Raw genomic sequence first — 24,781 nt, forward strand, 5'->3', positions numbered from 1 at the left:
TTACATGCAAAGTACGAGTTGCCTGTGGAGATTAAATACATGTAAATCATGACACAAAGTAAGCACTCAGTAAGTATTAGCAATTATCGTCTTGCCCGGGGTTTTCTGTAGGAAGGGATCAATTGTGAACAATACGTCTCCAGGAAAACTAAGCCCCAAGAGAAAAGAGAGGGTTGGTTCCTGTCTTCCCTCCAGAAACTCCCCTTTCTCCCACAGTGCTAGGACAAGGGACAGAATGTCTGTCACTGGGACCGGCTCAGTGGGTTGGAGGGGCCCACCGCTGCGTTTGGGGCATGGCATCTCTTGGTGCAGCTTCAGCAGCAACATCTGGGAAATGAAATGAGGTGACATGGCAGCGAGAGAGGCAATTGGTCAGGGAGAACTAGTCCAGGACATTAGAATTGGCTTTAAGGGAGACACCTTGGTGACTCAGTAGTTGAGCATCCATCTTTATTTTTCTGTTTTTCGTTTTTTAAAGATTTTATTTATTATTCATGAAAGACAGAGAGAGAGGCAGAGGCACAGGCAGAGGGAGAAGCCGGCTCCATGCAGGGAGCCCAATGTGGGACTTGATCTCTGGTCTCCAGGATCACACCCTGGGCTGAAGGCAGGCCCTAAACTGCTGAGCCACCCAGGCTGCCCCGAGCATCCACCTTTGGCTCAGGGCATGATCCCAGGGTACCAGGATCAAGTTCCGCATCAGGCTCCCCCCAGGGAGCCGGCTTCTCCCTCTGCCTGTGTCTCTGCCTCTCTCTGTGTTTCTCATGAATAAATGAATAAAATCCTTAAAAAAAAAAAAAAAAAGAAAAGAAAAGAAAAAGAACTAGCTTTAAGGAAAGCAAAAGAAGTTTGAAGAGCGACTTTTGGCAGATGACCAGCCCAGCAAGGATCATCTGTTACAAAAAGGTGGACCAAGGCAGGGCTTAGTTGCGTTCACCTCTAGCCAGAAAACAGTGCTGGGCCCTTTTTGTAGAGAAAGCTGATGTTTAAAGAAGACTGCCTGAGTAGCTCATGTGTAACACTTCAATTTGCTATTCACATGCCAAAGTCAAATCTTTGCCAAACCATGTGCTATTCAACCCTGTTATTTGGTGAAGAGTGTGCATTCTAGAATCAGAACATCTATGGGTGCTAAAGTGGCTTTCAGGGGATGCAATCTGTGCACCCACACTAAGAAGGGCCCCATACTTGGTTGATGGATCTGCTGTTGCCAGTTTGATGTTCTTAATCATTTTTTTAGCAAGGGACCACATTTTCATTTTGCACTGGGCCCTACACATTATGTAGCTGATCCTGGTGAAGGAAGCCAGGCTCCACTGCTTACTAGCTATGAGATATTGTCCAGGTTACTTGACATCTTAGAGCCTCAGTCTTCCCATCGGTAAACTAAGGCAAAGAATAATACCTACTGGATATGCTTAATGAGAGACTAAGTGAGATAATTATGTGGAACTCAGTGCCTGGCACCTAGTAAGACTCAGTAAACATTAGCTGCAATGACTGCTATTTCCAAAGCCACAGGTTAGCATCCAGTTCAGGTGCTGCATAAGTAGAAATAGCTGCAAAGTACTTTGGCAGGTACAACTCTTAATTAAGGCCACTCACTGGGCAAGTGACAGTGACTAGCTACTATCTGGGACCTGACCAGGGGCTCTCTCTAATATGAGTAAAGTCAAGTGACTCAATCCAAAAATGCCTTGAAGACTAAAATCTACCAGCATTCCATAGCAGTTGGTAAGAATGCCATCATTTGCTGCCCTTCTACAAATAATGGTTTGTGGGAAAGCAACTGAACAAAGGAGTGAGCATCACTCCTCCAGCTTAGAAACCCTCGTTGCTGGGGACCCACTGGCAGTCAACAGTCAAGAACAGGACTATCCCACATCAGAATTAGTTACTGAGAAAGGGGACAAGCAAAGACTGAACAGAGTCTAGTCTTCCTCTGACATGGCTCCTAGTTTGGAGAAGTGCCTTAATATATTCCCTGTTGTTACATATTTGTAAGCCTTCTTGTATATGTGAACATAAAAAACCTTGTTTAAAAAGAAGTACTTTGATACTTTCAGATAAAAGGGACCTCTGATCCTGAGTCGTATCACTGTTTTTCAGAAAAGACTGTTATTCCTAAGACCTCTCTATACACATTCTAAATAATGAACACATATTTCTTGTGTCTGAGAAGTACATAACCTCATGCGGCTCATGAGAGTCTTTCTGGAAAGCAATTTGCCAAGACTTTAAAAAATCCATGTCCTTTGACACCACAATTCCTTGGGGATCCCCCTAAGGAAACAACCAGAGATGAAGACCACACTTGACACACAAAGATTTTCACTGTGGTATTACACTGTCACAAAATAGAAACAACTTAAGCCTCCAACCATGTGACTATGGTATGGGTAGTATATCCAATGGAACCCAATTAAAATTATGTTTTTCAAATAATCTTAGTAATACAGGGAAATGTTTATAGTATTATGTCACAAATTATAGGAACTCTAGTAAGCAGGCTAATGTTTGGATATTTTATAAGTAATGAGAAGACAGCTCCTCTGCTCCAGCCATTCCACTGCTTAACTCCTAAATAGTGGAAAATTTCTCAAGAACCTAAAGAATTCATGGGCTCTGAGTTTTCTTATAACCTTTTTACCACATATGATGAATGAATTTACCACCAAATAATTGGAAAAAAAACACAGTTTTTCTTTCCCTCATTATTCTTACCATCATTGTGCTCAGTTTTTATTTAGAATTCTCTAACTGTATGATTTTACAAAGATCCTTCACTCTAGAGTTAAAATTTAGCCAGCTAAGTGGTTTTCAATTTACAGTGCATTATTTTTCAATTAAGAGAAAGAGAAAGTGAGAGAGAAAATAATGCTTCTATCAATTGAATAGAACAAGGACCCAGTCTCTAGCATTAATACTGAGCCATGATAATAAAGATACTAAAGTGGACTTGTAATTTGGGCTGGGTTTGTTTGGTTGGTTTTTGTTTGTATGCTTGTTTCATAGTAGTTTCCTGTTTAGCACCTTCCCTTCAGATTTTGAGGAAGGGTCTTCATCCCATGCATAGAAAAGACATAGTGTCCTGCCTCCCACAACAGTGGCAATAGAGCCTACCAGGCAGCTAGGACAAAGATACCTGAACCCAGAGGCTCATCCTATAGGATGTTCGCTGAAGACATCAAGAGTGAGTTGTCCAAAGAAAGTGGGGGATACCCCCTGAAACTGCAGTTGCCAGCAGGGTCAGACACAGGCCATTGAGGTCAGAGGACACTTACGGACCTTCTGTGATCTCTGACCCATTAATGTGTATTACTTAAGATTTTTTTCAGTTTTAGGTAACAGAAAACCCAATGCAGTCTAGCTTAAACAAAAACAGAAATGCACTGCCCCCAGTAAATAAGGGATTTAACATTTATTTCCTAACACTTAGAGGGTAGCTTCACCCAAAGTTCAAAAGATGTTAGCAGAACCCCATTTATCACTCTGCTTTTCTTCTGCTGCTTCTTTAGTTTATCTGAATTCTAGCCAAAAACATGACTGCAGCATCTTGGGCCTATCTCTTTCCAGATTTACCTCCACGGAGAAAGAGAGGAAGTCACTTCCTCCAAAGGATAAGCAAAAGCCCAGGGACTGGGTTTCTTATTGGCTTAATCTAGATCTCACATCCACCTCTAAACCAAGAACTGTGACCAGACACATGCAAAGCACTAGATTTCTTGGTCTAGAAAAGGTGATTCATTCCCTGAGACCTAGAGGCCAAGCATATGGAAGGGGACCACTCAGGAACTTATTATCAGGAGACGAGGGTGTATAAGTGTATGGATACCAAGCAGCAGAAACCAAGGACTAAGAGTGATTTACACAAACTCAAAGATTCCAGCATACACACGTTAAAAAGGGCAGCGAATGTTACGTATCAAATATTTCTCATTAGGCAGATGGAACCACCACTTCCCATCATATAAGGTCATGAATAAACCAAGCCCCTGGGATCCTAACAAGTTGACACAATAAATAACATCAGTGTGCATTCCAACATAGCTATAGTTTTTTTAAGTGCATCCTACAGATCACTGATTTAACCATTTTATAAACCAAGAAAATTAGGATTTTCCTTTTTCTGTCTTCTTTAACATATACTAATGTCTCATGGATCCAACACTGGATACTGGAGTGCATTTTCCAAAATGCACCTCTTGAAGTGGCCCAGACTTCCTTAGTTTTAATTATTTTACTATAAACCCTCCTAAAATGCATAATACATTTCTCCATCTTAGTAACCAGACTGATGAACACAATTTAACCCAACACTGGTCTTCTCTGAGCCACTACAGTGATGCTCCTGGGTGCCATTGAGTTTTATAGCAATTTTTGCCCTTATATCAAATGGTTCTAGACCACCCTGCTTCCTTTGCTAGGAGCTGAAATGCTAAATCTCTTTCATCCCGAATTTTCTTATTGCATACAACATCCTTGAACACACCAATGCAGAAACAACACAGGTCCTAAAGGCAAGGTCTAAAAACAGCAGCAAAAGCCTGTGCCTCTAAAACAATGCTTAGGGGCACCTGGACGGCTCAGTTGGTTAAGCGTCTGCCTTCAGCTCAGGTCATCATCTCAGAGTCCTGGGATCGAGCCCCAAGTCAGGCTCCCTACTTCTCCCTCTCCACCCCACTCATGCTCTCTCTCACTATCTCTGTGGCTATTTCTGTCTCTCTCTCAAATAAATAAATAAATAAATAAACAAACAAACAAATAATAAAACAATCCTCAGCCTCTGAAACTTGCACCAATAGGAAGTAGATCATCAAAGATGTATATCCTCCAAGGAGGGCACACTATCCAACAGCCACATAAGAGGTAGTCATGAGGGATCCCTGGATGGCGCAGCGGTTTGGCGCCTGCCTTTGGCCCAGGGCGCGATCCTGGAGACCCGGGATCGAATCCCACGTCGGGCTCCCGGTGCATGGAGCCTGCTTCTCCCTCTGCCTGTGTCTCTGCCTCTCTCTCTCTCTGTGACTATCACAAATAAATAAATAAATACCTTAAAAAAAAAAAAAAAGAGGTAGTCATGAAGGGTAATGGAGAGGAAAGAAACTTCCAGAAGGCATAGCTGCACCTCAGAGAGCAACAGATGAGGGAGGTCCTCCCAGAGAGCATAAAAGATGTTAATGATGAGATTGTCCCACCTCGATGGCAGAGGGGCCTCTCTCAATGCTGTGTCTCCCATTCCTTAGAATGAGGATTTTTATTACAGTGTGACTATATTTTTGTAGAGGGGCAGAAAACTCTCACTTTCAGCAGAACTGGGAAAGGAATCTTATTGATATCTTCCCTCATATGTATAAGGATTACTAAAAGAGTTAGACGGATGCCGTATGGGAAAAAAAAAAGAAAGAAAGGAAACACAGAGAAGGAAGAAAGACCCCATCAGTGGGAAATCCCAGAAAGTGCCAGCAAAAATCCAATTATGAAGGTAAGGGTCTCATTCTGAACTTCAAAAGAGATATCCTTGTTTGCACCAAGTATAAAAAACAGGGTGAAGAGAGAGAGCAGCAGAAGCCCCCTTGTACTTGATCTTGTCCAGAAAGATTAAAGAGGCAGGACTAAACAGAGAATAACATAGATGGGTCACATTTGCAGGAAACCCTCTCTCTCTTTGGCAACAGAAAAGCGGAGAGTTGAGAATGCACTACCTGGGAGGTTACCCTACCTCTCCCGGCTCTCCTCTCTCCAGCCCCACAGAATCACTTGCCAGATAGCTGGATCAGGCAAATCCAGTTTGTTGGGTATCAAGAATTTAAAAAGGAAATCAGCCCAGCATAAATATAAAGCTTCTATTTTTTTTCAAAACTGTGGAAGGAGCAGCAAACCTCACCAATGGATGAAAGACACTGAGCAGAAAAATACTGCCCCAACCAGATGAAAAGTGTGACCAACTATGAAGTAATCACTCCCAAGAACCATCACAGTAAAACCACAAAGCATAGAAGCAAGAAATCAGGAAAGAATCAGAAAGATAACAAGGGAAAATGGAATGTGAGCTAATGGAATTCAGGAAAGAAACACGAAGGGAAAAAAGTCCCCTGATGATCACAAAAATGAAAATAAAATTGGAAGGAGCACGCAGCAAAATAGGCACTGTGCAAAAACAGGAAAGGAAAAGAGAAGGTAAAATGAACAAAATGGAAGTCACATGTTATGAGTTAAAAAGAAGCAAAGGGCAAAACGGCAAACACAGAAGACAGGCAAAGAAGTGACAATATACGTATAGTCAGAATCCCCAAAGAACAGAACCAAACCATATGGCAGAGAACATGTTTAAAGATGACAATCAAAAACACTTTGCTGAAAGGAACAAAACCTACTAGTATTATCAGACCGAAGATAAATGACCTTTTGAGTAGCCAAACAAAAAAGGTCAAATCATTTACAAATGGGAGTAAAACTGGGCTGGTGTCAGGTTTCTCCACAGCAGCACAGATATCAGAAAAGAGTGGGCTATCACTCAGAAGATGTGTTTTTCTTTCTCCAAAAGAAAATGTGAGTCAAGCATTTCATTTCCAGGGGCACTTGGGTGGCTCAGTGGTTGAGCGTCTGCCTTCAGCTCAGATCGTGATCCCAGGTCCTGGGATTGAGTCCTGCATAGGGTGCCCCGCAGAGAGCCTGCTTCTCCCTCTGCCTGTGTCTCTGCCTCTGTGTGTGTGTGTATGTGTGTGTGTCTCTCATGAATAAATAAATAAAATCTTAAAAAAAAAAAAAAAGAATTTCGATTCCAGCAACACTGCCCCTTGAGAATAAGGCTGCCATTTTGAGTAATGTAAAGACTCAAGGAACATTGCTCCCATGAGCCATTCTTAAGGCAACTACTTAAAGATGAGTTTCCACTGAGCAAGTGATGATGGGCAAAACCACAGAAAGACTAGAGAAGAACAGTGACAATATGTAACCATGGAACGATGACTAAAACAAATATAAGTGTCAGGGTAACAGAACAGAATGTAAACCATATACCCTGACATTACAGAGTGATACCATGAGTAATCATCGACAGCCCAAGGGCCAAAGAAGTTGAGATGCTGAGTAAGTTCACTGATTGCATGATATGTAATAGCTGAGAGCCAAGAGTTACCATTTGAAGTGAGCAAATCACCGAATAGAACTGTAAGCATATTTAATCATTTAAAAGTAAACATTAAAAGGATGGTGTCAACTAAAATTGCATGGAGAGAAGAAGAGGTGTCATCCCCTATGATAGGGAACTAATAAATACTGCTTGAAGAAGGGAAACTAAGTTTCTTATGTATGATTATGAAGTTAACCCCCAACACAAAAATATAAAACTCTCCAAGAATCAGAAAAAAAGACACACATAGATATAGTAAGACAAAAATCAGTGTAGGAAAGAAGTCATCAGAGATCACTACAGGATCAGTTATAAAGAGCATTTCCCTGGTCAAAATCATGCAAACATTCACTGTTAATCTAATCAAGCTATATTGGGAAGATAGGAAGATGGGAAGAGAGCCCTCTTCGGTGGGGCAGGGAGGAAGAAAGAGAACTACAGACATCCCCCCTTATCTGCAGGGGATATGTTCCAAGACCCCAATGGTGCCTGAAACCACCGATGGTACTAAACCCTACATATACCACGTTTTTTCCTATACATATATCCCTATGATAAAGTTTAATTTACACATTAGGCACAGGAAGAGATTAACAACAATAGCTAATAACAAAATAGAACAATTATGATAATATACTGTCATAAAAGTCTTGTGAATGTCTCTCAAAATACCGTATTGTACCGTACTTGCTCTTCCTCTTCCTGTGATGCTGTGAGATGAAAAAATGCCTACGTGATGAGATGGCGTGAGGTGAAGGACACAGGCATTGTGACTTAGCATGAGGCCACACTAGTCATCTTCTGATGATGCATCAGAAGGGAGATCATCCACTTCTGGACCACAGGTGACTGAGGGTGAATGAAACCACAGAGCAAAAGTGTGGATGAGGTTGGGTGAGGTGTGTGTGTGGGGGGGGGGAACTACTGTAATTTCTCACCTTCCACAATCAGAAGTTAAAAAATAATCCCTAACAAAAACAAGGAAATGAATATCAAAAAAATCAATCAGAAGAGATAAGCGTGGTTGCCCCAGGGGAGGTAGGGACCGGCCACCACTGGGGAGGAGCAGACTGGCTGCATTCGTAACAAACTTTGTAGAACTCTGGGGTTCTCTCATAGGCAACCTTAGTAAAAAGTACAATTTGTAAAAGGGAATTTGAGCTCCACTGGCCACTCCATCTTTTGATTCTCCACTCTGACCATTTCATTAGGTCCTTTCAAACTAGAGGCTCTCTCGCCTCTCATTTTGAGAAGTGAAACCGCTTAGTCTGCTTTGCCTTATAGGGAGAGCCACTACAACAACTACCACAGTTATCTGACCGTGTTCCATGAGCCTCCTTCCACACTCAAGCTGCCATGGTTCTAGGACCAAAGGTTGACCCAGCACTGTTTCTCTGGCTGGCCCCCAGAGGAAAAGATATTAGCAAATGAACGGATACCTATGGTGGTGATGACAGTCCCAGCAAAGAAAAAGGCACTTCCAAGGTCCCAGTGACTGCTGTTGTTGGAAGAGTTTCCTATCGGACTTACTCCTGCGTTGTCAGCGTCAAGGGCATGCTGCAAAGAGAGCGAGAAAGCAGGAGATTCAGTTAAAAAGCTTAAAAAAAAAAAAAAAAAAAAAAAGCTCTCAAATTTTTTCCTTCCTCAAGAAACTGAAATGATTGGGGCACCTGAGTGGCTCAGTTAGTTGAGTGTCTGACTCTTGGTTTCAGCTTGGGTCGTGACCTCAGGGTCATGAGCTGGAACCCTGAGTTGGGCGCTGCAGTCAGCAGGGAGTCAGCTGGAGACTCTTCTCTATGTCTAGCCCGCTGCGCCTCCCACCCCCACCCTCCACACCCACCTTCCCCCTGCTCTCACACATGCTCTCCCTCTCACTCTCACTCTCTCAAATAAATAAATAAATCTTAAAAGAAAAAAAGGAAAAGAAAAGAAACTGAAATGATCCAGAGGGGACTGGTTACACAAATGTGGGTGCAGTGACAACATATGCCCATTTAGGAAAATTTTAAAAGTGGTTTAAGGGGGGGATGGGGGAGAAAACTAGAATATTTAGTGTGGTGCCATTTATGTGAAATTTGCAGGCACAGGATTTAGGCAATCTGGGCATGGGTTATGCAAAATGCATACATATCACTGTGTATATACATAGAAAGATGTCTAGAAGGATTGTCACCCAAAATGTCATTCCTGGAAGGCAGGCTCTCAGTTGCTTTTCATTATTCCCTTTTCTGTTTTTGTTAAAGTGTTTTACGCCAGCTTGTTTCGGAATGGCAGGAGGTGAGAGCTTGGGCTCCCGGATCAGACCAGCAAGGCTCTGCCCACTATTAACTTCAGAACTGAAGACAAGTTATTTTAACCTCTGTAAATGCAAATGTTCTCATTTGCAAACCAGGGATAATACCTCTCCCCACAGAGTTCTGAGGATTTTTTTTTTTCAGAGTTTTGAGGATTAAATGAGATGGTCTGTGTAATGCCCTCAGCTCAGTGCCCAGCACGGAGTTAGAGGGTAACAAGTAGTACCAATTTCATGACTGTCATTTGACAACCCCTGCCCCCTCAGCACACAGACACACAGACACACACACACACACACACACACTGCTCTTTTTTAAAAAAGTGACAATAACTCCTCACTGGCTGAGGGATTTGGAATTCCATACACCTTCAATTCACATAAATTGGCCACACTGATGATCCAACCTCATTTCGCACTACTGGAAAAGCTCCAACGTGAGGAAGGACATTCCATGAGACACCCCCTTCTACCTCTGGAACTTTGCTTATGCCCTTCCCCAATCGTGCCTATCCTGCAGTGTCCAATCCAGGCCTCACTCCTTCCAGGAGGTCAATCCATATACTGCAGCCCCCACAGATACCTGCTTCCCAGAGCTCATACTTTTGCACCACGTATATTTAATTTGTTTTTGATCACATACTCCCCAGCTGAAAATCCTTGCCTGGACTCCGCCTGTGCAGACTAAGGTGGAAAATACGTGAGCAGCCCTTTCTGAGCTGGCCCCTGCTGACTCCTCTCAGGCCAGGGGACAGTGTAGGAAGAATCCTGAAGCAAGTGAGCTGTGATGAGGAAATGACAGGTGAGCCCTTTAGAGGGAGGTGACAGACATATGAGCTACTTCTGAAACAACAAATAGAGATACTGGTCCCTGGACAAAGTTGGGATGACCCCATGTGGAGACAACGGGACACAATTAAATCCTGAAATGCGATTGTATTTATCCTGAACAACGACCATGAAGCTTTGTTAGGACAGGCACACCGTTTGCCACAAGTCAGGTTAACCAAAAAAAGTGAATCATCATTACCTCTTGCCTTCCTTAACCTCAGATATTTCAAACTCTCTTGACTCGGCATTGGTGATCTTTTTCTGCAAGGGCCAGATAGTCAATATTTAAGGCTTTGTGGGCCACATACGATTTCTGTTGCATGTTTTTCTTTTCTTTTCCACTTACAAAGCTTCAAATATGCAAACGCCATTCTTAGTTCACAGGTTAGACCAAAACATGCCGTGGACTCAATTTGGCAGACCCCCAGGCAACAGACTGGGCCATAGGAAAAAAAAAAATCTTTTCTGTTAAAGTTTATTTTTTTCCTGCCCCCAGGAATATGAGCTACCACACTGGATGCTCTTTCTAAAATAAACCCTGGCACCCCAGGATTTAAAATCCGGCCGCACGGGATGTGTACCAGCTGTCTTAGCCCATGTCTAACTGACCTAATTGACAACTATCACTTACTCATCAGAGGCTACGGTCTGCTCTGCTTTAGAGGAAGACAGATGGCAAGTCCTTTCTGCTGGCAAAATATCCATTTTCACTGCGCTGTGTGAGTGCCATCAGACCAAAGCACAAGCCTTAACTAGTGCTTATGTTCTCGTTACCTATTCAGCTCTGCCAAATCCACCTGCAAAGAATACCCTGGGGACAGCTCTAGGCCTCAGCCACTTAATTGGGTTCAAATCACACGATCGATACCTAATATTTCCAGTGTCTCTGAAGCTACATAGAGAGTTGGAGGGGTTCAATCAAGTCTCACTATGCTGAGAAATGCACATAAATGTCATAAGCTGTACCTAAAAGTACAGATTTGCAGCAAAGACAAGTGGGGATGATTATTTGTTTCATCAAAAACACCCAGAGTAAGATTCCTTTTTAAGCTTTTTTTTTAATTATGCAATTTATAAATATTTAATGTTTATATATGTAGCCCTCAAGGAAAGCATTTGTCAGTTGAGGTTGAGAGGGGAGGGAAATTAACATTTTGTTGAGTTCCTGCGCTCACCCAGGTGCTTTAGAAGTGTTATCTTTCTGCAATTTGCAAGAAAGTTCTATTATCCCCACATTAGAGATAAGGGAACCAGGCTCAGGAAAGTCAAGGAACTTGCCCTAGGCCACATAGCCAGGAAGTGAAGCCAGAATTCAAATCTGGACTGGGTCCAAGCCATGGTTTTTGACTTCTCCTCTATGTGTGGCACTCCTCTCTCCCCACCACCATGCTCACCTCTAGACAGAAATGAGGAGGAAGACAGCCACTGCCCAAGAATTTAGGTAGACACACCTCTCGAAGGATCGTTTCTAATTAGTCTACATCCTTAAACATGTAAATGCAGGCACCAAACTTCATTTGGCTGTTGGAACTGGTGAGAGCTTAACTGCTCTGCATTTAAAATAAAATTAAAGGGGTGCCTGGGTGGTTCCATCCTTCAGCTCTGGTCATGATCCCAGGGTCCGGGATCAGAGAGCCCCATGTCGGTCTCCTTGCTCAGCAAGGAATCTGTTTCTCCCTCTCCCTCTGCCTCCCGTTCCTTCTGCTCATGCTCACTTACTCTCTCTTCTCTCTCTCTCTCTCAAATAAACAAATAAATAAAATCTTTTTTAAAAATTAAATTAAATTAAAAGGTAAATAAACATGGAGACTGATTTTATACCCTGAGAAGGAAGGAACAGAATAAAGAGTGAAAGCCCTGAAAAAGCAAGAAGACAAGGAGGAAAGAGTGAGAAACTAGTGTCCGTTGACACATGGGAGCTTCGGACTCAGCTATAGCAGAGCCGGGGAATTGAAGAGCAGGTCCACACAGCACCCAACTTTAACTTTATGTATATCTGTGACGTAAATCCCTCTATCACTTTCCCAAATCTACAGTAGAGTGGGCTACACGAGCAAATATCTCAAGGAAGTGGTTTTGTGGCTCTTAAGGGTATAGTGGGGCCAGGACAAGAATTGGAACCTAAAGCAAGAAGAAAGCTCTCCAACAAGTCACCAAGCCCTCGGTGAGGGTTTGGACAATCCCCAAGTCCAGGAACCAGGTTTGATTATTCTGTCTAGATCTGGGGCAAACCACCAGAATTAAAATGAACTGGCAAACTTGGCCTATACACACAGAGAGAAAATCCAGTTGAAACAGACTATCAGGGGAGGAGGGCGGGGGGTGGGGATGAATGGGTGATGGGCACTGAGGGGGGCACTTGACGGGATGAGCACTGGGTGTTATTCTGTATGTTGGTAAATTGAACACCAATAAAAAATAAATTTATTATTAAAAAAAAGAAACAGACTATCACTTGAATTAATAACATCATTTTTAACTCAATACGGATATTTCTGATTGAGTTCACAGTTCCAACTTTATTAATTTTTTAAAGTATTTTCTAATGATCTTAATTGAGCTCAAGTAAAACATTTTACAATTAAATGTGTTTGCTTTCATGTGTTGTTTTGTCTTTTCTTGGCATTCAGACTGCGAAAGTGAAGATAAGCCAGCCCATCAGAAATGTCTGAGCACATAGATAATGAAATGATGCATCTGAGCTGTGTACTGCATCACTTAAAAGATCAGTTATAGGGAGCAGATAGAACCAACAGCAGCATGATGTTAGGCCACAATCTCAGACCCGATGAGTATTGTATGTTCACTTACAAGTTCAACCAATATGAGGTCTTAGAAGGATCCAAAAAGAAATCATTCTGAATGTGATGTAAGAGCTTCAAGCTCCAGGGGAAAGACACTCTAGATAAGAGAGCATTACTGTAACATTTAATTCCACTCCTTGAACTTCCTTTTCAGCCTCTCAGTTGGAATGTCCATTACTCACCCAACTACCCAGGAAACAACCCATGAGTGAATGTTCAAATCAATAATAAACAAATAAACAAACTAAAGTAATAAACTTAGGCCCATGCAATTTACTTCTTTGTAAAAGCAGAGAAACAATAGAAAATAACCCCACAAAAAGAAATATAACAGTTCTTTTTTTTTTTTTTTTTTTTTTTAAAAAAAGAAGGTAGGGAGCTAACTTGAACATGGCAAGCAAAATCTAAAAAAGAATGGCAGCTACCAGGGGCCGGGGGTGAGAGAAATGGGGCGATGTTGGTCAAAGAGGACAAACTTTCCTTTATAAGATGAGTAAGTTCTGAGGACCTAATGTATAGCATTGTGATCACAGCTAGTGATACTGCACTACACCCTTGAAAGCAGCTAAGAGAACAGATCTTAAGTACACTCACCACAAAAAAAAAAAAAAAAGAAAAAGAAATTATAATTATGTGACATGATGAAGGTATAATGTAACTCCATAATAGTAATCAGCTTGCAATATATAAATGTACCAAACCAATATATCATACACCTTAAGCTTACATATCATATATCAATCATATCTCAGTAAAACTGGAGGACAGATAAAAATGAGTCTGTCTCCCTCTCCCCCATCCTGCCACCACCACCCCCGGGTAGGGGTGTTAGGACCACCCGAAAGGTATAATGGAGAAACTGCAGCCACTCTGAAAGTGAGGTGGGTCTGAGGCCTATAGGAAGAGAGGAAGGAAAGATATGGCTTGGAGGCCCCCCACCAGCTTTCCTCAGTGCTATAATCCCATAAGGCAATGCCAAGCTGCCCAAATCACTGTTTCAGATGGTGCAAGATACCACCAGAAGTGTTAGCACTACAGTGGGATGAATGATGACCCACAGGGGACCACTAACTGTCTGTGGCTTTTCTCTGATGATCTGTGTACTCAGTGAGATAATCTGTTTCTCTGTTGCCTTATATGGCACCAAAAAGAAAAACAAGCAAAGGTAGAGCAATCATCAGTCTGCTTGTCTGAGACTGGCTGATGAACACAGCCGATGAGAGCCATACGCGTGGACACTAATGGCCCGAGTGATCATTTTACCCATGGTCAAACCCAGGACACTTGCTGAGTCAAGAGGGGCTCTGTGATAAGCATGCTGGGACCACAAGACAGGTGGAATGCAGGGCATATGGTCACTCTACTAATAGCTTATACCACACAGACAAAAGGAAATGGCCTCGTCTGAGAACCCAAGGCTGGTCTGTGTTGACCACATTCTTAGTCCCGAGAGGGCACAGTCAGCAAAGGGGGTCTACGAGGTAAATATTTAGCCAAAGAGGTTGAGGCAGGATGAAGGGGTGGGTATGAAAAGTGACTTCATAAATGTATTAAAAGGGAGCACACTTTCAGCCCTTAATGGACAAAAGGGAAGCCACAAACCCTGTGAGGCCAAGAGAGGCAATTGGCAGAGCACATTCATTACAACTCACAAATACCCCTAATGATTCAAAACCCCAACAACAGGGCAGGACGTCCTCCCACTTCCTTCCCCATCTATGGCAGAAGAGCTTCAGGTAAGAAATGGAAGTGTGATATTAATTTGTTGGCCACAGTTGCCTTTTATTTCTCCGGCTTCAGAAGCATTCCTCATATAAATATTTTAGAGCAGGGGAGGGGTAATTTTACATCCAAGTGCGAGACCACATCCCAATATTTCCAATAGCAGGAGTGTATCAGAGGAATTCTGGAGTCACCCCTGGCAAGGCAGTTCTGTGGCAGATTCCAAGAAGCCTCTGCTTCAGTGCCGAGGTGAGAGCACAACCCCCATCAGCACTTAGTCTTGCAACAGAGAAAGCTTGTGGATAAAGAAGCAAACATTCAGCCTATGCACATTACTCAGATTCTCTGAGTCTCGGTGTCTTCATCTATAAGGTGAGGAAACCTTTCCCTGCAGTGTCCTTGTTGGGATATTTTGTAATGTATGTAAAGCTTTGAGTGGTGCACCTTGTCATTTCATATATAGTAATATTAATAAGAACAGGAATCCTTACTGAGCACTTGCCAGTGCACAGAATAATGCAGTTAACCCTTGTGATGAGGCAATTCCTTATGGGCTTGATGCTTCCCTCATGGTTTAAAATTTCTCTTTTTTCATTGTTCTATGTAGTCAGAGAGAGAGAGAAAGAGAGAGAAAGAGAGAGAGAGAGAATTAATTCTATATTGTAAGGCGCAATTTGGAAGGTGAAAGGGCTCCCCTTGAATGTGGCTTGATCCCACATGACAATATTTAGATAGATTAGTCATTAGTGTATATCCAGGTGATAATAGATTTTTATTTTTTAGACCAAGTCTTTTTTTAAAGATTATTTCTTTCTTTGAGAGAGAGAGAGAGAGAGAGAGGGAGAGGGAGAGAGACAGCATGAGCGAGAAAGAGTATGTGTGCACGCCAGTAAGGGTGGAGGATAGGGGTAGGGGAAGGGCAGAGGGAGAGAGAATTCTGGAGCAGACTCCCCACTGAGTATGGAGCCTGATGTGGGGCTTGATCTCACCACCCTGAGATCATGACCTGAGCTGAAACCAAGAGTTGGTCACCGAAATGACTGAGCCATCCAGGCGCCCCATGATTTGAGGTTTAGAACATTACCACGACCGAAGAATTAACTAGTGGTAGCAAGGAAAGCCACTTGTTTAAGACCATGAGCTGTGGATATCCCCATTCCTCTCCATTGAGCTTGGGCATGTTATTTAACTCCTCCCTTCGGTTGCTTGTCCCTGCCTCAAAGGATCACTGTAAACATTAAATAATGAAGTATTTAGGGAAGGGCCTGGTCACAGTAAACACCAGGCAGGTGTTGGCTTGTGATAAAACTAATACCAGCCTGGAAGCTTCTGGAGGACAGGGAGTGGGCATCTTGCGTCTTTTGTTATTTTTTTCTAATCACGGAGCCAAACACAGCACCTGCTTCAAGACAAGAATTCAGTTAATGAAAATGTTTTATTGTAAATATGGAAAATTATCATACAAGCCACATGCCAACCATCAAAACTTCATTAAGTAAGATTTTTTATTCATTTTAAATAAGAACAAAACACACGTACATTTGTATAGAAATGTGGACACCATATACCCCGCTCATTTCTGGATTTTGTGTTTTATTTTTATGGGAGTTTTTTGTGGGGGACACAATCCTCATTTGCAACTTCATTTTTCCAGAGGCATGCCAATTTTCATTAGCTCTTTAATTTCTGGCTCAAAAGCTTTAGACCTTCACTAAACAGTCAGGGAATCACAGCCTCAGGGATAAAAACAATAATAATAATGAAGTGGGGGCCTGTAGAGACAGGCCAGGGGCTGCAGGCCCGATCTTGCATGCATTGAACAATCTTCTGCATGACTGCTTCGCTGGAGAGAGGGCAGTGCCTCTGATTTCTGGGTAACAATGGGGAGGAGTCACTTCACATTGTCAGACCTGTGTCCTTAGGCACAAAAGACCCAACCCTGCACTCAACAGAGGTCACCTGCTGCCTCAGCTGTGGCCTAAACTTCTTGCACAAAAGGCTGCTTGGAAGAAGGGATGGCTCAGGGTTGGGAAGGAGAAGGCTTAGCTGGCTTTGCACTCTGACTCACAGCAAGGATTTCCACTGACTGCTGAATCGGTGCCTTGGGTACCATGCTTCCCTTCAATCATTGTGTTTCTAGATATGTAAAGCTTCAGAGGTTAAGAACACCAGGGGAATCTGCTCATGCAGAAAAATTTAGACGGAAAGCTGATTTGAGAGAAGTACCTTGACAACCAGACTGAAAAGAAAGAACTTCTGTTGCCCAGAAACAAAATAACTTTCTGCTTTGCTTCTGCAAAGGTTTTAAACAAAAGGCTCTTGGTCTCCAAAACAGATCTAAAACACCCTATTCATTCAGTCCTCGAAACTCATGCATCTTCTATGGCTTAGAAGGGATATATGGCACGAGGGATATATGGGATAAAAGAGTCAATCTGGAAGACCTAAGTGGGAAAGAGAGAGATGAGAAAAATAATGTTCACTCAAATAGTGTCTATTGGGCACCCCGGGTGGCTCAGCGGTTTACTGCTACCCTCAGCCCAGGGTGTGATCCTGGATACCCGGGATCGGGTCCCGCGTCAGGCTCCCTGCGTGGGGCCTGCTTCTCCCTCTGCCTGTGTCTCTGCCTCTCTCTGTGTGTGTCTCTCATGAATAAATAAATAAAATCTTAAAAAAAAAATGTCTACTAAGGGTAGAGGCACATGTCAGTGCTATGGGGTCAAGCAGGCACTGCCTGCCATGGAGGGTACACGAAGGCCTCCCCTAGGACTTGAGTCTGGCCCCCTCTGAAGGTAAATCAGTTCAGGAATCCAGAACACAACACTTAGCAGAGTGCCATCGTTCGCACGCCATAAATGTGATCACTGAATGAATGAATGGTTTAAAACCAGCTCTTGACTCTTGCCATCCTTTGGATTTATGTAAGGGACCAAAATGGCCATGTGCTGACTGACCAGATCATACTACCCTGCTGCCTGAAGGAGCATAGCTTCCCAGCACTCTCAGGATAAAGCCCTGCATGGCCTGTCCACCTGCTCCCTGGCTAATTGCCTACCAGGTTCCCCTTACTAACTCCCCTTTGGCCATACATGATCCTCTTCTCTCAAGTCCTCAGACATCCTGGGTGTCCTTCCACTACAGGCCTGGGCATTCAGCTCCCCCACCCAGAATCCCCAAACCCCTATGTCAATTCTCCTGCTGATGCACCACCTGGCTCCTTCTCTGCAGCATTCATCATGGTTTTGTTTATCCTGATTTGTGCAATTACATGCACAAGGGTTACCTATCCGTAGGGTAACCATACAATTCATCTTTCAAATCAGAACAATTTTGAGAGAGAAAGGGCTGCCATTAACAATTATTCCAGAACCATGAAACCTGGGATGTTTGGTCATCCTAGCTAGAAACTCCAAGAGGGTCAGGGACTATATGTTCACCTTTTATTCACCATCATGTCCCCAGGACTTAGCACTAAAGTTGGCACACAGCAGGAAATCAGTAAATTTGTTGAATGATTGAGTGACTAAGTGAGTAATTGAGTAAGGGATTTGGGGCGTGGTAGAAGGGAATGGTAAATGTCATGGCCTCGGAAAATGTTCATGGCTCATGCAAATTAACCAACATCTCCTACTTCTAGAGAAAACAGTTTGGAAGCTCCTGATCTCTGGCCCTCCCTTATCTGCAGAATAGCGGTATTGGTCACCATACAACATTAAAGGTCCACACCGAGGACACAACACAGCCTCCCATACAGCTGCTCGTATCTTAAATGAAATCATGTCACACCAAATTATGGTGGAGCCGGGCCCAAAGAGCAGAGCCAGTGAAATGAATCCATATGCTAGAGTACTGAGTAAAGTATCTAAGACTCTAATCACTTGCTAGCAAAGAATAAAAATCCCCAAGAGATCATTAAATGAAAACCAGTAGCAGAGGTCCTGTTGACCAACATAAAAAGGCATGAATCAGTCAAGGAAGAGGAGACATAGCAGGATGAGAAGGGACCCTCATACACACACAAAGGCTCATACTTCTAGGAAATTCCAGACCCGGCCCACACCAGGCAGATGAAAGCTTGAGGTTTTCTTCAGATAAAGAGATTAACATGAATAGAAAGTGGCCACGCTAAGGTCAAGAGGGTTCTGAGAAGTAACTCGCCAAAGCAAAGTCTGAAAGAAGTATGCCGGGGGAAAATAGTCAACTTTCCAGACACAAGGTAGCCTGCTCACTCTGACGAGTGCCACACCAGCTGCCCCCAGGGTCGCCCTCCCATGAGAGAAGAATCCTTGTTGCCTGCAGTTGTACTGGCCTTATTGTACAAGGCCTTTAGAATGGAAACTCCCATATCCCCCCTAGTGGGCACCTCATCCAACACTACAGCCCTTCCATGTGGCAACTACCTGGAGAGAAAACAGCCAAGTGATCCCACAAGCTACACTGGAGACACTTCGAAGTCTGAAAATATTTAAGCATTCACAGCCTGAAAAACAAACTGCTACAAATCATCATCCATCCAGGCTGAGGCATGGTTTCCTCCCCTCATCATTGAGGGAAGCCACCTCATGGTTTTATTCTTTGAGGTTTACAGAAGATGAACGTGTTACTGCTTTCTCCAAGACTAGCCACAACAGAAGTTTCTAAGACAATTGTACTAGGGACAGGGAAATAAGCAATTGAGGCAAGAGAGCCCAGTGAGGATAAAGAGGTTCTTGAGATCGGGTGGCTGTCAAGTCAAGTTCAAGGAAATATTATTTCCTGCACGCCAGGTAGATGTCAGGCACTCTGCTGGTGCTCTGTGTGGGCGACCCCTTTCCTCCTCCCCATATTCTGAATGAGAGGGACTGTCCCATCCTTTCCTAGGAGGAGGAGCCTTAGGTTCTGTGGGGTGAGGGACCAAGTCTACTTTCACACCCATGCTCCTTCCTCTCGTTGACACCTTCTTGAAAATACAACAATCCACATTTCGAGTGCTATCGTACCAGGTCAGACAGCCCACACACCCTTAAAAATATTTCCTTCTCCCTCCAGTCTTTTCCTCAGAGTAAAAGCTTTCGGGAAAGGCCCAGATGTGCTATAAGGGAAACTCAGCAATTATGCAAGTGAGAAGCACAGCCCAATGGTTAGAGCGATGGGCTTCAGAGTCAGACGTCCCAAGGCTCAAATCCCCATTTAACCATATACTGATTGTTTTTTACCTCGCACAAGGTACTTCTCAGAATTATTTTCTCATCCATAAAATGGAATGATGGAGATGGAACCTACCTGTAGTAAGCTTATTGCCAGGGTTAAGTGAGCTCAGACATGGAAGCACTTGGAACAGTGCCTAGAGGAAAGTGAACAACCAAAAAAACAAAAACAAAAACAAAAAACCAGCAGCCATTTTTCATTACTAAGACAGTTGTGCAGGAAATCTCTCTGTTACAGTCATCTGCAGAGTCTCCCGTGTCGCCTCAGGGGCAAGAGTGCAGAGATGGATGGTTCTTATGTGTCCCCTCTGGGTAGAACTGCTGAGGCCCAGCTCTGGTTAAGTGGCTTGCCCCAGGGCATCAAACTAGAAGATCCACACACCTCAGCAGGGCATGAACAGCAGCCAGGCCCTCAGTCAGAGGACACAGGCCCTTTCACTCAGTTACACCTTGGCCTGATGGCCATCCTATTGTTCCACTGACCTGCGCCTTGGGGGCTGCCTGAGGCTTCTGGGTCTCTGAGGTTTTCTGGAATGTTTCCCAAACTATATGAGCAACAATGTGAGTGAAAGAGAGGGGGATTGGCACAGAGAGAGATCTGTGGAGAGATCAGCGTCCCCACCAAAGCTTGGGATAAAGATGCTGACCTAGGTGGCCATGGTAAGCCCTCTAAATGGAATAGGAAACTGCTATGTTGCCTCCCCGGGCTCAAGCCATAAAGACACAGCCCCACTGGTGTTAGCAGCCGGAGCCAGCATTCACAGAAATTTCTGTGAAGGTGACTTCACGCTTTAACAGTAGAAGCAAACTGAGAAATTTTGTCAATTAGAAAATTTAGGACTGAAACCCCAAAGGGCATTTAGCAGCTTTCTTCTCTTTCCCCTCAGTAGGCCTCGAGGAGGGACATATTTTAGTAGGAGCTTTCTGGTTTCTTTTTTCTTCCTTCCCTAACAAATGAATAATAGCAATCACAACAGTAAAAGTAACTAAACTGCAGACCACCCTAACAGGTGGACATGAATAATACCATCATCTCCTGTTTACAGGCGGGAAGCTGAGACCTGGGGTGACTCTCCTATTTCCCAAGGCACCCAGCCAGAAATCAGGAAAGAGATTTAACATAGGAAGGGAAACTGCAGAGCCTGGGTGCCTATCTCCAGCAATGCTGCCCACCGGGCCTCTGCTTGAACAAGCAATGGGTGCAGAGCACTGAGCAAGCACTCCAGAAATCCCTGCTGAAGGGAAAGGAGTCATCTGCAACTTTCCTTTGTCGAACTCTCTTAAATGTGCCCCCTTCTCTGTGCCCAGCATCTCTCACCTCTAATGTTCTTCTAGTGGCTCTTCCTTCCTCCAATTTCTCCTTCCACCAACCCAAAGTCCCCATTGCTAAAGAATTCTTTTTCCAAAAGAAAATTTTCATCATGTCACTGCATTGTGTAAACTTTTGCAATGACTCCCCACTTCTCGGGGCGTAAAGCCCAACTCCTAAGCAAGTTTCGGGGGGCAGCTCCCAAATCCAGCCCACTCGCCTCTCCAGCCTCATCTAGCACCTCTCCCCATACCTCTCAGCTCAAGCCACACTGATCACCTGCAGCTCTCTCGACAGGCCACCCACTCCACTGGGATGCCCTGCATGCACGGCCTGTATCATGAACCTCCTCCCACGGTCTGTGTTTCTGTTTGAATGTGTGGTGGTTAAAAGCCTACAATACATGGCCAGACTGCCCAGGAGTAACTCCTAGTTCTTCTAGGATTTTAGTAAATCCTGGATCTTCTAGGTGACTTTGAGCATGTAACTTTGCTGCCTGCTGCCTCAGTTTCCTCATCTATAAATGGGCACAAAAGACTATCCTTCTAGAACAGTCGTAGAGACTAAAAGAAGATGAATAGCCATGGAAACTTCCCTGACCTCCGTTTGCCTCATTAGGGCTCCCATTTTTCACATATTTCAGATAGCTCCATTCTGATCATCACCAAAAAGACAGGAGACAACAAATGCTGGAGAGGATGTGCAGAAAAGGGAACCCTCTCGCACTCTTGGTGGGAATGCAAACTGGTGCAGCCACTATAGAAAACAGTATGGAAGATCCTCAAAAAATTAAAAATATAACTACCATATGATCCAGTAATTCCACTTCTGGGAATATGTCCAAAAAAACCAAAAACATTAACTTAAAAAAATATACACACCCTCACGCTCATAGCAGCATTATTTACAATAGGCAAGACCTGAGTGTCCATCAACAGAGGAGTAGATGAAGAAGCTGTCACATATATACAGTGGAACATGAATGGACCTTGATGGCATCAGGCTAAGTAAAACAAGTCAGACAGAGAAAGACAAATGCTGTATGGTCTCACTTATATGTGGAATCTAAAAAAACAAAAACAAAAATGAAAAATTTGTAGTAAAAGAGATCAGAGGCCAAAGGTAGAGGTGGAAGAGGAAGGTAGTCAAAAAGTAGAAGCTTCAGGGTTGCCTGGGTGGCTCTGTCGGTTAAGCATCTATCTTGGGCTCAGGTCATGATCTCAGGGTCTTGGGACGGAGCCTGCTTATCCCTCTCCCTCTGCCCTTCCCCCTTACTCATGTGCTCTCTCTGACCCTCTCTCTCTCTCTCTAAAACAAATAAATAAAAATTTTAAAAAGGACCAACTTCAGGTTATAAAATACATAAACTAGAGATGTAAAGTGCAGCATGATGACTCTGGCTAACCCAGCTGTGTGATACACAGGAAAGGTGTTAAGAGAGCGAATTTTGAGGGTTCTCACCACAAGGAAAAATTTTTCTATCTCTTTTTGCTTTTTTCCTTTATTGTATCTATACTCGAAGTTAGATGCCAAGCAAACACAGCAGTAATTGCTTCACAATACATGTTCGAACCATTCTTCAGTACACCGGAAACCTATACAGTGAGGCATGTCAATCATCTCACCATAAAACTGGGGGCGGAAATAGCTTCTGGGGTTTCTCAATCTCAGCCGTGGTGACATTTGACTGGATAATTCTCTGCTGTACTGGGGGATGTCCTGTGCCTTGCAGGATGTTTAGCAGCATCTCTGGTCTCTACTCACCAGATTCCACTATAGCACCTCCTCAAGTCATGACAATTGAAAATGTCTCCAGATGTTGTCAGATGCTCCCCCCGGGGGGCGGTGGGCAAACCTCCTCCCCATTAAGAACCACTGCTTGGAAAAAAAGAACCACTGCTCGAACCAGGGGATGTAGGGAACTGTTGAATCACTATATTGTACACTAATATAACACTGGATGTTAACTAACTGGAATTAAAATTAAAACTTAAAAATAAAAGAACCACTGCCTGAAACTCTAAGCTGTTAGAATAATACTATAAACATTAACGACAGAGGGAATGATCTTTTTTTTTTTTTAAGCACTCACCACGTGCCAAACATCGTTCAAAGCCCTTCTCATGAATTATAGAATTTAATCCTCTCAACACCCCAAGGGTGAGGGATTTTAGGCGCATTTTATTGATAACAAAACTGGATCAGAGAGAGGTTAGGAACTTGCTCATGGTCTGTTTTATTCTCCTCTTTTCTATCCCCAGCACCTCACATGTGACCTGATACAACCTGATACAACAGCTCAATAGCAACTTGAAGAATGTACGAATGAATTCATTAATGAGAAAGTTCCCTGCATAACAACAGTTGAATCAGGGACGGTGACCCATTGGTCTTCTCCCAAGTCCCACAGCATCCCCATAAAAGTGGTTTAATTCTTTTGAAACTCCTTCCCCAGCTATGGCTCTTTCAAGCTATCCATACATTTTATGGGAGTTAAGCTGTTCTGGGCACTCTGTTCTTGTTATTAATAACATGAATTACACCTTCCAGCTTACGTTATGAGGGATTTACTCAATCCAGCCAAGGGTCCTGACATTACCAGATAAATACCATTGATATCATCTTCAACCTGTCAGTCTCTCCTTTCAGACTTTGGTGAGGTACAATGATACTATTTTTCCAGCTTGGAACATACCACGCTGAAAACTCTTCCAAAAAAGGGTGTTTCTTATGAGCACTATATACAGTGCTGCTCAGACACATGAAGTCAGAGAATGCTCCCCTGGTCCGGAAGGGTGGGCCTTTTCATCCTATGAAGGAATCAGTGAACAGAAGGGCAAACCATAACTAATTGGTTCTTGATGAACACAGATTCAGTATTTAAATCTGCTTAACCCGTGTTGTGAAAAAGACCATAGATAAACACATGTATAGATCCTTACATTACAATGGCTGGAGATCTTAAATATCCCAAGCCCAGGATTCACACCCAATGGGTGCAGGGAGAAGACATAGGGACATGCTTTCTGTTATGAAGCAGGGAACTGATGTTTCTTGACTCTCTTAAAATTCTGGAAAGTGTTAAACACAAAGCAAACATTTAAGAGAGAGCTGAGGTTATGATAAAGCAATACCTACTGAAAGACCTTGTAGACTCATTGAGAGGAAGGGCCAGGTCAGACAGATCTCACTTTGAATCCTAGCTTGGCTACTTTGAGGGTTGGAGAGGTACTCCACCTACTTTAGAATCAGCTTCCTCACCTATAAAATGGGCCTAATTGTGCCAACTTGAAGGGTTGTTGACACAATTCCATGAGATAATGAGGGTAAGGTATCTGGATTTCAACAGGTGTCTCATAAAGGATAGCTTTTTTAAATTATTACAAAAATGATCTTAAGGATATGTGTGTCTTCGTGTGCATATGCACACACACACACACACAAACACACACACACACACACACCCTTCGTTTCACAGAGAAAACTTTTGAGGCCAAAGCA

General features: G+C 43.3%; 1 protein-coding gene across 2 annotated transcripts in view; it reads right to left on the reverse strand.

Moving 5' to 3' along the window:
• KCNK10 (potassium two pore domain channel subfamily K member 10) overlaps positions 1-24,781 on the reverse strand; it is a 130,479-nt gene that overhangs the window by 45,289 nt on the left and 60,409 nt on the right. For both annotated transcript variants that reach the window (XM_072839610.1, XM_072839611.1), the window contains exon 3: positions 8,575-8,692. In XM_072839610.1, the coding sequence (XP_072695711.1) occupies positions 8,575-8,692 (118 nt within the window). The remainder of the gene's footprint in view (positions 1-8,574; positions 8,693-24,781) is intronic.

Source organism: Canis lupus, chromosome 9 (assembly GCF_048164855.1).
Source record: "Canis lupus baileyi chromosome 9, mCanLup2.hap1, whole genome shotgun sequence".
In the NCBI taxonomy this organism is placed as follows: Eukaryota; Metazoa; Chordata; class Mammalia; order Carnivora; family Canidae; genus Canis; species Canis lupus.